Below are 16,378 nucleotides of genomic sequence, written 5' to 3'. Positions count from 1 at the left end.
TTTTATAAACTACACCTATTATTCTTGGGCCTTACCCTGGCCAGGGATATAGCTAGGACATGGAAGGACCCAGCTCCGCCCAAACTTGGGGCGTGGAGGGCGAGTCTGGACTGGTGTATGAACATGGCACGGCCTATATTTGAAAGCACAAGGTTGCCCGCGGAAACATTTCAAAATCTAGATACGCTGGGCCGAATTTCGATGTTTTATCGTAGAACCCCCTCCTCCCCGCTCTCCTGATGTTAAAACCGCTGAATGATAGATCAGGGGGACGGAAGATGATACAAAGGCCCATAATATATGGGAAGTGGGTTGCAAGGTATGTTCAACAGATTATTGTATTGCACATGGCACACTTAGTTATAAAGTTGTGGGCTGCATTTACCAAGCACGAAATGTTTATTTTTATATTCTATAAATGTAATGCGAAATTCGCCAGATTGATTTTTTATAATTCTGACCAGACCAAACTGTATTTCTCCTGCTCGAGATGTGACTGTCTTATCTGCTGACTTAATAAAACGTAACTTTGAAAAACAAAATGCACATGAACGCAGTTGCTTTCGTTATGTGTCATTGTAGCCAAATGTCATATTTTTTTCATTTTCACCCATGAGGAGATTAAATGATTTGCTGAGAGCCAGATGGATGTTGTGCAGAGAGCTAACAAACATTGGCAAAGCCAATAGGTCTGGCCTTTGAGATTATTGGATCTGCTGTTGCCTTTTGTTCATGCTGTACACCATAGGCATTGCAGACATTGGCAATTACTAGTAGCCATGCTGTGTAGCAGTGCGACTGCTGTGGAACATGGTAAAAAACTATGCTGCATCCAGTGCTAGTGCACTTAAAAAAATGCACTAGCCCTGGCTACGTCATATCATATTCTTAAATTAGTTTTAGCCACACTACCAAGCATCCGCAGTGCAATAAAGCACGGGTACGAACCATTACAAAAGCCAGTAACTCTCATAGGTAAGACCGGTTGGCTTCTCAAGTGCTTGTTTGGCCTGCAATCTTAGCTGCAGCATGCAAAAGGAGCATTCTGATTAGCTAGTCAGCTACAAATGTTTATCTCTAGGCGTTAAGGCATAGACCAATTTATGCATTTATTGTCTGTGTCTATGTATGACAGGCTGCTTTCTAGAGAAGTTGCATTAAGGACCTGAAGAGATCATCAAAGGGGGACGTGGAACCGGGTGGTGCCCTGTACTGAAAGACATAAACTTGGTGTGTTCAAGGACATCCTGTGAAGTGCAAAAGGGATTGGCAAGTAGCCCTAAAATACCACATGTAGGCACACCTCAGACAAGAAAATGCCAGACATAACCTAACTGAAAACGTGGCAGGTGTGAAAAAATTGGCTTTGTCAATGTTTGTTATTTTCTTCTCCTTTTGTCAAGTCCGACCCTGATGCAGAGGTCTAGCCCGGGACCAGGGTTCAATTCCCCGCCTCGGCGGGTCTTGGGCTCAAAATTCCACAGACCTGATAATTCTCGCCTCGGTGCCTATTCCAATCATGGAGTCCCACTCTGCAACTATGGGCAATAGCTTGCTTAATCTCCACAACGGCCCCCACAACGCTAAGGATGCCTGGCCTCCACCTTGGGGGTGCCCAGGAGTGGACGCCTCACAGGGAAAGCCAGGATGGGTTCCACAGCGGTATTCGTACAAGCGCCTTGAGACCCTTGCGGGTGAGTAGTGCGCTATACAAGTATCAATTTACATTTACATTTACAGTGCAAAACAGCTACCTCCCAAAGGAGGTGTCCCGGCGCTATAACGACAAGTGACAGCGAAATAAAAAAAAACGTCAGGCACCTGCCCTCCAATGGCATTAATTCAAGTTAAAAAGCCATGTCTTAACTGCCTTCCTGAATAGGCATTCTGATTCAATTTGCCGGAAGGCCGGTGGCAAAGAATTCCAGAACTTAGCCACTCTTGCCACAAAGGATCTGCCACCCCAACGATCCTTCTTAACTTGTTGGGTGACAAGTGTGGCTCACTGGTTAGAGGCGGCAGACCCGAGAGCAGAGGGCGGCCCGGGACCAGGGTTCGATTCCCGGCGCGGCAGGTTTCTGGACCAGGGTCAGCGGACTCGATAATTCTCTTGCCTCGGTGCCCACTCTGATCAGCGATCACACTCGGCAACTCTGGGCATTAGCTTGCCTCATCTTCACTAACGGCCCCACCAGACCGCCGGGGATGCCTGGTCTCACCCTGGAGATACCCATTAAGGGACCATCTCTCAGGGAAGCCAGGAAGGGTTTCGCAGCGGTCGAAGCGCCTTGGGACCCTACGGGTAAGTAGTGCGCTATATAAATGCCTATACATTTACATTTACATTTACAAGCAGATTCTGATTATTGGACCGCAACAGGCAAGTCTGTTTGTAGGCAGTTAGTCGTTGTTTCAAATATATGGGACAGAGGCCATGGAACGACCGAATCTCCAGAGTTAGGGCCTTAAATTTAGTTCTATTGGCCACCAGTAGCCAATGCAGTTCCTTAATATGCGTGGAGATGTGCTGACGCATGGGCACGCATCTAATCAATCACGCCGCTGCATTTTTAACCAATTGTAGTCTTTTAACCGTGTAGCCAGGTAGGCCCCGATAAAGGTCATTCGCGCAGTCCAGCCTGGACGTCCCAGTTGCATGAACTACGGTACGACAGCAGTTTTTTGGTAGCAGATGTAAAAATGTCCTCATGTACCTCAATTTACCTTAAAAGGGGGATGTTTCTTGCTGGCTATGGGAGGAAATAAACAGATCAGCCTCCCATTGTACTCCTAGATTTTTAACAGCACGTGCTGGGGTTTTTCCTGCGGTAACACACCGAGGGAAAGGAGACGGAGCCCCGGGAGATGCAGTAAAGTGGCCACGATGCGTAAATCAGCCTAAAAGACAGAAATCGAGCTTAAGACTCTCACGCTAAAGGCCCCTGAAAGAAACAAAATATCGGACATACCGCTGCCAGAAGCAAACCTTAAAAAGGGGTATAATTGAGAAATACGCCCCCCAACAACAAGAAGGCGGATATAAAGTTGTCCTACACCACACAAAAATACAGCCCTGAGGAAGACCTTAATAGAATGCGACAATGAAGGTCCAACACCAATAAGGTCGAAACGCGTCGGCGAGACTTTAAATGTGTATATGATCACAAGTGAATGTGAACAATTTTTCTAATACCTGGTGAACAAAAGACTAATTCCCAGTGACATGCACTATTAATGTAAACTCCAAAGTGGTGATTATAACGTTAATAGGACCGTTAGAAATATATGCGACCTTGATCAAGTAAGGAGTCAATCTTGACAAGATTAAAAAAGTAGGACTTTTTTGATTGTAACAGTGAAAGCAAATATGAACTAAGAAAATGTATAACCGCACAAATTGCATGTAAAGCAATATTTCATTTGAGTTAACACATTTGTTGATTCTTTGCTCTGACGAACGGATGTAAATATTTGTACAGTATGATGAATAAGGTGTAAATATTGTAGATGTATGATATAGAAACAAATGTGCAGTATTAACGAAAATATATACAAAATAAGAAGAAAAATAGTCTTTGATAAACACAGAGTCAATTAAAAAGGCTTCTGTTTGAAAATCAACTGTGTAATTTATGGTGTCAGGGGTACTCCTTTTTGTATTACAGGGGTTTTTCCTGCGGCCACCACAGGTCCGGATATGGAGGCTTGTTGGTCCCAAAAAACATCACTTCTGTCTTTTCAGCATTTAATTTTAATTTATTATTATTCATCCAAGCAGCCACATCTTTGAGGCAATTCTTGAAGCCTTTAAAGGAATCAGCCGACTGGTTTTTGAAAGGGAACACCCGCTGGGTGTCGTCGGCATGAGCTATTACCTTGACCCCCCCCAGTTGGCAATAAGTGAAAACAGGGGGGTCAAATAGATATTGAACAGCAGTGGGCTTAAATCTGATCCTTGGTGCACCCCACACCACAAGCGCTTCTGCTCAGACTGATAAGGTTGTAGAGCCACCTTTTGAGTTCCCTTGTGGAGGACTTACCTCACCCACTCCAGGGCGGTTTCCCCAATGCCGTAGTCATGAAGGCGTTGAACCAAAATATCATGATCTACCCTATCAAATGCGGCAGATAGATCCAGGAGTACCAGTATAGCTGATGCCTCTGAGTCTATCCCTCACTGATCCAGCCACCTCTACCAGGGCTGTCTCTGTACTAAAGCCGGCACGAAAGCCACATTCAGTATCTTGTAAAATATTATTGCTCTCAGAAAATTTAGCCAATTAACACTGGACCACCTTTTCCAGCATCTTGGCTGGTGCCGGCAGTAGCGAAATAGGTATATAATTAGACAATACCCCAGCATCAACAATGGGTTTTTTCTTCAAAGGCAGAAGTGTGGCATGCTTCCATAAATCGGGGAAGGTGCCTGAACCAAGAGAGGAGTTCCATATGTTTAGTAACATATGAACGTCGGAGTGAGCTACTTCCTTCCATATTTTGGTGGGGCAAGAGTCCCCTGGGGCACCTGACCTGCACTTCAGCAACTCAGCCAATGCTTCCTGTTGAGAAATAGGGGCAAAATAGGATAGCAAGGTATGCTGATTTGTTCCCCATGCTTGTGATTGGTAGGCAACTGAAAGCAAAAATAAGCTGACGGTTTGGTAAAGAAATTGAGAACTGACCAATTGTATCTAATTTGAAGTATTTTTGTCTGACCTGCACTTCAGCAACTCAGCCAATGCTTCCTGTTGAGAAATAGGGGCAAAATAGGATAGCAAGGTATGCTGATTTGTTCCCCATGCTTGTGATTGGTAGGCAACTGAAAGCAAAAATAAGCTGACGGTTTGGTAAAGAAATTGAGAACTGACCAATTGTATCTAATTTGAAGTATTTTTGGAATGCTGCTCTCATTTTGAAATTCAATTTTCAGTCGATTTATGGAACTTTGTTTATTTTATGTTTTTTTCAGTTGAATGGCCTTCAAATGATTGACGAGCCAATGGAAGAAGGGGATTCATATACCTACCAAGTAAGTGTTTATTGATTGGTAATCTGCTCAACCTGTTCTTTCTTATCTAATTGACAGGTATTCAGTTGCTTTTTTAATACAGAAGTAGTTATTACACATAGAAGCTATCAACATCTGTCAATCAGAGTTCTTCTCCATGTAGAATTGAATAAGTGACATTGAATCCAATGTTCTCATACTTTATTGCTTTTTTAGTCTCTAGCTCAGACGTGCTTCATACAATGTATCCTCCTACAGAGTGTATTATTGCATTTATAACATGTGTCCGATGAGAAAGCCATAAAAATAGAAGTACTTTTTCTTTTTGTTATTAGAGACCTCAAAGTTTCGATTAAAATGCCATCCTTTAAAATTACATTTAAAGCAACCACTTTGAAATCTGTATTCTAGTTGGAATGGCCTGTCTAATAATTATGCAGCAAAAGATGTTAACATATGAGAAAACAAACCTTTCTTGACAAGTCACGCTGCTTTAGTTTTATCACGTTTTAGATGTTTTTTTTTAAAGGTGTAATGATAAATGTATGTGGTTAAAAACACTCATCAGAAAACACACCTAATTTTCAGGCTTACTCCTAGACGTCCCTGGGAACATGGCTAGTTAAACATATCCAAGGCGTTTCTGGTAGCTCTACCTAAATTAATATGTTTTTTGACTTATTTCTTTTTTGACTTTATTTTGCTAAACCTAGTCAACATCTTAAATGTAAGATTTTAGATATACGTTGGCACAACATAATTTCCTGATTTGTTTAAGGTTTCCAGGGTGTCTGTATAATATAAATCTAAACATTGCCTCTCTTTGCCAAAGCCCCCTCCATTGGCTGGTGTTACCTCGACTGCTGCGGGCCCACTCCCAGCCGTCACTGTCAGGCGGTGCGGAGCGCGCTGTCAACCCCTCTGCTGCTACCCACTCGCCTGGACCTGTCTGCACCCTAGTGGAGTCTACCGTCCATCATCAGCCACCACCACGGTGTGGTGCCTGACTCATGCATTGACCTAGCTATCGCCTGTGGTGCAAATTAGTGGTCCATTTTCCTGGGGCCCTTCATCTCTGGCTCACTGACGCTCCTCCTGGGGTCGGGACGGGGCACCATTTTTCATTGACCGTGGCATCGGACTAGGCCCCGGGGGGGAGGAGGGGCCCTGGATGTGTACTGGTTTACCTCGGAAGTTCGCGGAGACCTGTGGGGGCAGGCCTAAACGCCCGAGCCCGAGTATCGACAGTCTGGGTGTTTTAGCCCCCCATTCCTTTTGGGGATTGCTGATCACCCTCTGCCGACGCAGTAGCCGGACTACACCCTCGGTGACGATGGGCAGAAATCCTGCCCTGCAGACCCCCACCCCTCAAACCCAAACAAAAATGGCCCCTACACCACGAATGACCGGGATCCTGGAGGGGGGCATCCAATACTCCTGCCCCCGCCGGAGGTGACCTCCCCACTATCCTCCAAACAATTGGCGCATCTCAGGCCTTGGTCAAAAACAAGATTGGCAAGGTGAGGGTGGATGTGGCCCTTATTCGTCAGGACCTGCGTAATGCCACAGCCCGAATTTCAGAAGCAGAATCACGTAACTCCACGTCTGAGGATGACATAGGCCAACTCAAGACCCAAGTGGCTCGTCTCCAGACTCAAACCGCGGAACTCCACCGTTGGCCCAAGGACGCCGAAAACCGGTCGAGGACGGACATCCTGCGCCTCATAGGATTTCCTGAGGGGGCTGAACAGGGCCGTGCGGACACGTTTGTGGAGACCTGGGTATGATCCTGGATGCCCAAAGAGTCCCTCTCCCCCTGGTTCGCAATCAAATGTGCCCTTCTCTCCCTGGCCCCCCGCCCGGGGTCCCTGCCCGGCCCATTATCCTGAGGGTCCTCAATTTCCGGGACAGGGACACCATCCTTAGGGCGGAAAGGACACAGGGTCCACTGATGTTCCAAAACAGCAAGATCATGGTCTTCCCAGACTATACCAGGGAGGTACAGGCCCAACGTCGAACATATGACGGTGTTAAGCAGAAGCTCCATAACCTAGGTCTTCAATATGGTCTCTGTTAGAACTGGGGGTCTCTAGTTGGCAGAGGTAGGTACCACTGTCCAAATAGGGACCCTTGCTTCTAGTCAGGACAAGGAGATAACCCTCTCAGATAACCCCTGCTCGCCCTCAAGGTAGCTTGGCCTGAGCAGTCTAGGCTAACCAGAGGCAATGCGTTAAGTATTTGTACCAACACTCACAGTAACACAGTGAAAACACCACAAACTGATTCCACAACAGTTTAGGAAAATAAAGATATTTATTCTAAACTACACAAGACCAAAAACGTCAAAAATCCAACATACACAATGCAAGGTTACGGTTTCAAATGAGTTCTTCAGGTTGTAATCAAAGTTCTTTAAGTTGCGTTAAAAGAATCCACAGATGCGTGAAAAGTTCACAGTTGCGTCACGTTTACTCACAGTACCTTTTAGATGCAACAAAGTTCCACAAGCAGGAAGCTGGTGCGGTGGAAACAAGCGATGCGTCACTCCTGAGACCCTGGGGAGGCGATGCGACAGCCCCGCTGCAGCAGCGGGCGTGTTGCGACGAATCCGGTCTGTATGGGGAGGAAGGCAGCTTGCGTAGATTCCGGTGCGTAGGTTCCGTGGGAAGTCTGTTCTCACAAAGGCACGATGCGATGATCTCGTAGGGGCTGCGACGATCTCCGGGGCGACGATGCGCGGTCCAGCGGTGATCCTCTCTCTCGCAGCTCCTCGGTGAGATGGTTCTGCGACGATGCTCGCAGCGACGTGATGCGGGCCGCAATCAAGCGGTGCGGCGATCTCACCCAGCGACGACAGGCTCTGCGACGACACTCGCAGCGATGTTCGATTCTCCCGCACCGGTCTGGTGCGTCCCGCAAACGAAGAGTGCGACGGCTCCGGCAGCGATGTCAGGCGCTGCGCCGATCTCGACCTTCGTAGCGGCGGGAAACTTCTCGCACTGTCGAGGATGCGCTCCGCAAGCGAGCGATGCGACACTTTTCAGCTTCACAAGTTTCTCAGCTTAGTCCCAAGCTTCCCAGCTCAGATTCAACTTCCAGAGGCCCCACAACTGGATCAAGCACTCTAGGAAGGACAGAACTCTCTCAGCAGAGTTCAGGGAGACTGGGGGTGAAGTCCTTTTGTTCCTGGGACTTCAAAACAGGGAGCCAGCTCTTCTCAGGCCCTTGGAGATTCCTTCAAGACAGGGGACACAGCTCACAGCAAAGTCCTTCCCCTCTCCTTGGCAGCAAAGCAACAGCAGGTCAGTCCAGCAGAGCAACAGCAGGACAGTCTTCCTTCTTCAGAGTCAGCTTTCTCCTTGGCAGAGGTTCCTTCTTGATTTCCAGGATGATCTAATTTTCTGTTGTCAGGGGTCCTGTACTTATACCCCTAAAGTCTTTGTTCTCTCTGTGCATGTGGGCCCTGAGCCCGGTCTGAACCAGTTCTGGGTGGATCCTGAGCACTTTGTTTTGCTGGCTGCATCTTTCCATTCAGAGTGAGGGGCAGGGTCGTCAGCCGCCCAGCAGGAGGTGGAGCCAGCATTGTGGCAGGCAGGCACAGCCCTATTCAGCCCAGGCGCTAACTCCTCCCACCACTCAGGTTGCAATTGCTTCATTCAGCCTAGTGCTGACTCATCCAGCCTCTGGGGGAATTCCCCAGCCCTTGTCACTCACAAACCAGACAGTCAATACACAAACAGTCTCAGGCACACAGAAGGGTCAGACAAGAGAACAGCAACTTTCTAAAAGTGCTGTTCTCAAACACAGGATTTAAAAACCACCTTTCCTAAAAGATGTATTATTAAATTCTGAGTTCAGGGATACTAGATACTTATGTCCTATCTTGTTCCTATGGGAAGAAATGCTGTTAACCACTGTAGCCAGCATCCCCCATGTTAACCTATGGAGCAAGATAGCCTTACAATAGTGAAAAACGAAAATGGCTGTAATTCACTACCAGAGCATGGTACCTGCACTAGTACATGCTCTACCTTTCACATACACTGCACCCTGCCCAGGGAGGTACCTTGGGCCTTCCATAGGGGTGACTGATGTGCACGAAAAGGGAAGGGTTAGGCCTGGTCAGCGGGGACGCGGACCAGGAGGACATGGCAGTTCTAAACTGCCCGTAGGCGCTGCAGTGGCAGGCCCGAGACACCATTTTAGAGCTACTCCTGTGGGTGGCACAATCAGTGCTGCAGGCCCACTAGTAGCATCTGTCATCACCAGCCCTGGCACGCCCAGTGCACTTTACTAGGGACTTCATGGGGATACAAATATGCCAAACATGTATATCCAATCAGAATAACAATTTCCATAGGGAGCACTTACACTCTGGCACTGATCAGCAGTGGCAGAGTGTCCAAAGCATCTAAACCAGCAAAAATGAATCCAGCACAGCATCAAAAAATACAGGAGGCAGAGGCAAAAGATAGGGGTAATCACGCCAAAAGATGTCAGGTCTAACACGTGTCCCCTCCAGCTGAAAGTGGGGAGAACTACCCACCCTCTTGGGAGTTCTCTTCACTAAGGCGGAAAAACCTGGACAGACCATCAGCGTTGGCGTGTTCTGTGCCGGGGCGGTGTTCCACCGTAAAGTCCATTCCCTGTAGGGAGATGGACCACCTCAACAGTTTTGGATTTTCGCCCCTCATGTGCATTAACCACCTGAGGGGCCTGTGGTCGGTCTGAACACGAAAGTGAGTCCCAAACAGGTAGGGCCTCAACTTTTTCAGAGCCCAGACCACAGCAAAAGCCTCCCTTTCAATCGCACTCCACTTCTGTTCCCTGGGGAGTAGCCTCCGACTAATGAAAGCTACTGGCTGGTCTCCATTCTCCTCAGTGGCTTGTGAGAGTACTGCTCCCACACCATGCTCTGAAGCGTCCGTCTGAACTATGAACTCACTGGAAAAGTCAGGTGCCTTGAGCACCGGTGCTGTGCACATCGCAGTCTTCAGGGCCTCAAAAGCAGTTTGGCAGGCGTCAGTCCAGTCAACTCTTTTGGGCAACTTCTTGGAAGTGAGTTCTGTCAAGGGGGCGACAATGGTGCCATATCCCTTGACAAACCGTCTGTAATACCCGGTGAGTCCTAAAAAGGCTCTCACCTCTGTCTGGGTCTTGGGGGGCTCCCAAGCCAGAATGGTATCAATCTTAGCCTGTAGGGGCGCCACCTGGCCGCTCCCCACCTGGTGTCCCAAATACACCACAGATCCCTGCCCTATCTGGCACTTACTGGCCTTGATAGTGAGGCCTGCCTTCTGCAGAGCCTTCAACACTTCGCAGAGGTGTTGCAAGTGTTCTTCCCACGTGGAGCTGAACACAGCAATGTCATCCAGGTATGCGGCGCTGAATTCCTCCAGCCCGGACAGTACCTGGTTAACCAGTCTCTGGAACGTGGCAGGGGCATTCTTCAACCCAAAGGGCATGACACGGAACTGGAAGTGCCCCTCTGGCGTTGAAAATGCTGACCTCTCCTTGGCCCCATCAGTTAAGGCAATCTGCCAGTACCCCGAAGTCAAATCGAACGTACTGAGGTACTTGGCAGCTCCCAACCGATCCACGAGCTCATCAGCTCTGGGGATAGGGTGTGCGTCAGTCTTCGTGACCGCATTGAGCCCACGGTAGTCCACGCAAAACCGGAGTTCTGGCGGGCCACCGGGGGTAGCAGCTTTCTTGGGGACCAAGACCACTGGGCTAGCCCAGGGGCTGCTGGAGGGCTCAATCACCCCTAGCGCCAACATCTTGGAAACTTCTTCCTTGATGCTGGCCCTGACCTTGTCGGCTACCCTGTAAAACTTTTGTTTTACCGGCAGACTGTCTCCAGTGTCCACATCATGGACGCACCAGTTGGTGACTCCTGGGGTCAGGGAGAACAGAGAGGAGAACTGACCCAACACTTGGCGACAGTCATTCTGCTGTTCTGGGGTCAGGGTGGGCGAGAGGACCACACCATCCACTGACCCATCGTGCTCCTTAACTGCCAGGAGGTCAGGGAGAGGATCACTATCCTCTTCCATTCCTGCATCTGTAGCCATGAGCATGGTTACTTCAGACCTCTCAAAGTGTGGTTTGAGGCGGTTCACGTGCAAAACTCTCAGGGGCTGCCTGGGAGTCTTCAGGTTAACCAGGTAGGTTACCTCACTCTTCCTTTCCACCACCTCGTATGGCCCAGACCACTTGTCCTGGAGCGCGCAAGGCTCCACTGGCGCCATCACCCACACTTTCTGCCCAGGTTGAAACTCGACCAGAGTGGTATTCTGGTCGTACCATCTTTTCATTTCTTCCTGGCTTGCTTCCAGGTTCGCCTGAGCGAGTTTCCTGAAGCGTTGTGTCTGGTTGCGGATGGCCAGCACATAGCTGAACACATCCTGGGGGGTTTTCCCACGGGACTTTTCCCAACCCTCCTTCACCAGCGAGAGAGGTCCTCTGACAGGGTGGCCATACAGGAGTTCGAAGGGACTGAACCCTAAGGACTTCTGGGGCACCTCCCTGTAGGCAAACAAAAGGCATGGCAACAAGACGTCCCACTTACGTCTCATGGGCTCCGCTAGGCCCATAATCATACCTTTCAGGGTCCGGTTGAACCTTTCAACCAACCCATTTCCTTGAGGGTGGTAAGGAGTGGTGAACTTATAAGTTACCCCACACTCCTCCCACAGAGACTCCATGTACCTAGAGATGAAGTTGGTACCCCGGTCGGAGACCACCTCTCTGGGGAACCCCACACGGGAAAAGATCCCCATCAATGCACGGCCCACCACGGGTGCTGTGATTGTCCTGAGAGGGACTGCTTCCGGGTACCGGGTGGCATGGTCCACCAAGACCAGGATGAACCTGTTGCCTAAGGCTGTCTTGGGGTCCAGGGGCCCTACGATATCTATGCCCACCCGCTCGAAAGGGGTGCTCACCACTGGGAAGGGTTGAAGGGGGGCCTTCAACTTCATTCCAGTCTTGCCACTAGCTTGACAGGTTTGGCAAGATCTGCAAAAGGAACCAACGTGCTTTCTCATCTGGGGCCAGTGGAAGTGGGTGACAAGCCGGTTTAGGGTCTTGTCTTGCCCCAGATGTCCTGCAAGAGGCACGTCATGAGCCAGACCCATTAGGAAGCTTCTGAAGCGCTCGGGTACCACCAGCACACGGGCTGCACCGGGCTCAGCAAACTTAGGCTCGCTATAAAGTAGGTCACCTTCCCAGTAAACATAGTGATCTTTGACTGCTCCACCTGCTGCCTGATCTACAGCCTGTTGCCGCAGACCAATGAGGGAAGGGCATTCCTTCTGCGCCTGGCAGAACTCCTCCCTGGAGGGACCACCTTCTTGCTGCCAATGGGTCAGCTCAGGTAGGTCTCCCAGTTCGGCCACCTGTTCCCCTGTAGGTTCCAGGGCATCCCCTCAGGTTCTGCTTCCTCCTGGACCGTGGGAACGGCTGGGGCTGGTTTCCCGCGCCCTCTGCCTCTTCCTCTCCTGGCAGGTCTCTGGGCCACTGTTTCAGGCTCCAGTTCTGCTGATTCACCCTTACTGGCTGCCATAGCACGCGTGGTCACGCAGATCCACGCAGGCAGACCCAACATCTCCAAGTGAGTTCGGTGTTCTATGTCTTTCCATGGAGAACTCTCCAGGTCGTTGCCTAACAGACAGTCCACAGGCAAGGCATCACTGACAACTACCTCCAAAAGACCAGAGACTCCTCCCCATTCAAAGGAAACCTTCGCTAGCTTGCAGAGGCGCACTGAGCTGTCAGCGGCCACTACAGGGCGGAGTACACCAGGGATGATTTGCTCGTCAGACACCCACTGACACCTCACGGATGTCACACTGGCTCCGGTGTCTCTCAGCGCTTCAACCTCCCTCCCATTGATGGTCACCTTCTGCCCATATTTCTTAGTGTTAGAGGGCAGTAAGGTTTCCGGGACCATCTCTCGGTCTCCTAGCGAGACAAGGGTCATAACTGCCTGCTCTCCCCAATCACTAGAAACCAAATCCCCACCCAAAGCTACACTAGCTAACGCTGGGGCGGGAGCACCAGTGGGTGCGGGCTTCTTCTTGGGACATTTCGGAGCAATATGGCCCACCTCGTTGCAGTGATAGCAGGTAGGGGGACCCTGGTTATTTCTCTTGTCCCGCCTACCCTTAGAGGGCCATGGCTGTTTAGGCTTGGGGGGTTGGGAATCCTTTTCCTGGGAACTACTTTGGGGCCCTTGCGAGAACTCCTTTTGGTTACCCTTGTCCCCCCCACTCTTCTGCTGGGGACCCTGCCCACCTTTGGCTGTGGTACCCACAATTCCTTTGTGGACCCTGGTACTGGTCCAGCGGTCCGCCTCCTTAGCAAGCTCAATGGGGTCTGTCAGCTTGCTGTCTAAAAGATGCTGGCGCAGCTCTGGAACACAAAGACTACTCAAGTGCTCCCAACTGATTAAATGCAACAACCCCTTCAAATCAGTTACTTTACTGCCCTTCATCCAACCTTCCAGTGCACGCGAGTACCCATTCACACACTCCATCCAAGTCTCAGACTCTTTCTTCTTGGAGTTTCTAAACTGCAGTCTGTACTGCTCTGGAGTAAGGCCATACCTGAGACATAAGGCCTCCTTCATATTGGGGTAGGTCATGGCACCTGTCAACTCTAAAGGCTCCAGAGCACTCCTCCCAGACGCCTCAAAATGTTTCCACAGGCCCGCCCCCCAATACTTGTCAGGCACATCATTCATCTTCAATGCAATTTCATACGAAGTGAACCAGGCATAAATATCCTCACTCCTATGGTAATTCTGTACCAGGTCTTTGGGAATATATACTTTACCCCCATGCACTGGCTGCGCGCTGCCACCATTAGAACTGGCATCCACCTCCTTGTTTTTCAGATCCAGCTCTTTTATTCTCAATTCATGATCCAAAAGCAATTTCTTTTCCTCTAAGGCGCGGGCCTCTCTCTTGTCTTCCGCTGCCCTTTCTTTCTCCAACTCCAATTGCCTCAGTTTCATTTTCATGACTTCCAAGTCATATTCTCTTATTCTTTGATTTTCCTGTAACTCTTCTGGGGTAAGGCCCCTACCGGAGTGGTTGCTGCCAGCTCCTGAGCCTACTCTGCCCACTGGCAGATCTGTGCTTTGAAAAGCATTTTCTACCTCCACATCATCTTCCTCTTGTGCCTCCCAATGGGCTCTCAAGATTCTCTGTAGCTCCTCCTTTCTGTAGGTGCTTTTTATGGGGCACTCAAACTCAAGGCAGAATTTCTTCAGTTGCTCAACTCTGTATGAACATAAATCTTCAATGCAAAACTCTAATTCTGCTTCTTCTGCCCTCTCACTGGGTGCCTTCCCATTCTGAGACATGATGCTTTTCGAAGAGTTACTCAACAACAGAATTCAAAAATTCAAAAACCAGTAGTATGCGGTGGCGTAATGGTCTGCACTCACTAGTGATGTACACCAATTACTGTGGGTCAAGTACAAATACAAGTTCAAATCCCACCGCCTGACCACCAATGTTAGAACTGGGGGTCTCTAGTTGGCAGAGGTAGGTACCACTGTCCAAATAGGGACCCTTGCTTCTAGTCAGGACAAGGAGATAACCCTCTCAGATAACCCCTGCTCGCCCTCAAGGTAGCTTGGCCTGAGCAGTCTAGGCTAACCAGAGGCAATGCGTTAAGTATTTGTACCAACACTCACAGTAACACAGTGAAAACACCACAAACTGATTCCACAACAGTTTAGGAAAATAAAGATATTTATTCTAAACTACACAAGACCAAAAACGTCAAAAATCCAACATACACAATGCAAGGTTACGGTTTCAAATGAGTTCTTCAGGTTGTAATCAAAGTTCTTTAAGTTGCGTTAAAAGAATCCACAGATGCGTGAAAAGTTCACAGTTGCGTCACGTTTACTCACAGTACCTTTTAGATGCAACAAAGTTCCACAAGCAGGAAGCTGGTGCGGTGGAAACAAGCGATGCGTCACTCCTGAGACCCTGGGGAGGCGATGCGACAGCCCCGCTGCAGCAGCGGGCGTGTTGCGACGAATCCGGTCTGTATGGGGAGGAAGGCAGCTTGCGTAGATTCCGGTGCGTAGGTTCCGTGGGAAGTCTGTTCTCACAAAGGCACGATGCGATGATCTCGTAGGGGCTGCGACGATCTCCGGGGCGACGATGCGCGGTCCAGCGGTGATCCTCTCTCTCGCAGCTCCTCGGTGAGATGGTTCTGCGACGATGCTCGCAGCGACGTGATGCGGGCCGCAATCAAGCGGCGCGGCGATCTCACCCAGCGACGACAGGCTCTGCGACGACACTCGCAGCGATGTTCGATTCTCCCGCACCGGTCTGGTGCGTCCCGCAAACGAAGAGTGCGACGGCTCCGGCAGCGATGTCAGGCGCTGCGCCGATCTCGACCTTCGTAGCGGCGGGAAACTTCTCGCACTGTCGAGGATGCGCTCCGCAAGCGAGCGATGCAACACTTTTCAGCTTCACAAGTTTCTCAGCTTAGTCCCAAGCTTCCCAGCTCAGATTCAACTTCCAGAGGCCCCACAACTGGATCAAGCACTCTAGGAAGGACAGAACTCTCTCAGCAGAGTTCAGGGAGACTGGGGGTGAAGTCCTTTTGTTCCTGGGACTTCAAAACAGGGAGCCAGCTCTTCTCAGGCCCTTGGAGATTCCTTCAAGACAGGGGACACAGCTCACAGCAAAGTCCTTCCCCTCTCCTTGGCAGCAAAGCAACAGCAGGTCAGTCCAGCAGAGCAACAGCAGGACAGTCTTCCTTCTTCAGAGTCAGCTTTCTCCTTGGCAGAGGTTCCTTCTTGATTTCCAGGATGATCTAATTTTCTGTTGTCAGGGGTCCTGTACTTATACCCCTAAAGTCTTTGTTCTCTCTGTGCATGTGGGCCCTGAGCCCGGTCTGAACCAGTTCTGGGTGGATCCTGAGCACTTTGTTTTGCTGGCTGCATCTTTCCATTCAGAGTGAGGGGCAGGGTCGTCAGCCGCCCAGCAGGAGGTGGAGCCAGCATTGTGGCAGGCAGGCACAGCCCTATTCAGCCCAGGCGCTAACTCCTCCCACCACTCAGGTTGCAATTGCTTCATTCAGCCTAGTGCTGACTCATCCAGCCTCTGGGGGAATTCCCCAGCCCTTGTCACTCACAAACCAGACAGTCAATACACAAACAGTCTCAGGCACACAGAAGGGTCAGACAAGAGAACAGCAACTTTCTAAAAGTGCTGTTCTCAAACACAGGATTTAAAAACCACCTTTCCTAAAAGATGTATTATTAAATTCTGAGTTCAGGGATACTAGATACTTATGTCCTATCTTGTTCCTATGGGAAGAAATGCTGTTAACCACTGT

General features: G+C 49.6%; 1 protein-coding gene across 2 annotated transcripts in view; it reads left to right on the top strand.

Moving 5' to 3' along the window:
• RPS6KA6 (ribosomal protein S6 kinase A6) overlaps positions 1-16,378 on the top strand; it is a 600,906-nt gene that overhangs the window by 118,939 nt on the left and 465,589 nt on the right. For both annotated transcript variants that reach the window (XM_086918765.1, XM_086918766.1), the window contains one exon: positions 4,970-5,029. In XM_086918765.1, coding sequence (XP_086774891.1) covers positions 4,970-5,029 — 60 coding nt within the window. The remainder of the gene's footprint in view (positions 1-4,969; positions 5,030-16,378) is intronic.

The sequence above is a fragment of the Lissotriton vulgaris genome, chromosome 4_1 (genome assembly GCF_964263255.1).
Source record: "Lissotriton vulgaris chromosome 4_1, aLisVul1.2, whole genome shotgun sequence".
In the NCBI taxonomy this organism is placed as follows: Eukaryota; Metazoa; Chordata; class Amphibia; order Caudata; family Salamandridae; genus Lissotriton; species Lissotriton vulgaris.
Note: the sequence above shows the minus strand (reverse complement) of the source record. Positions and strands in the feature narration are given on the sequence as shown.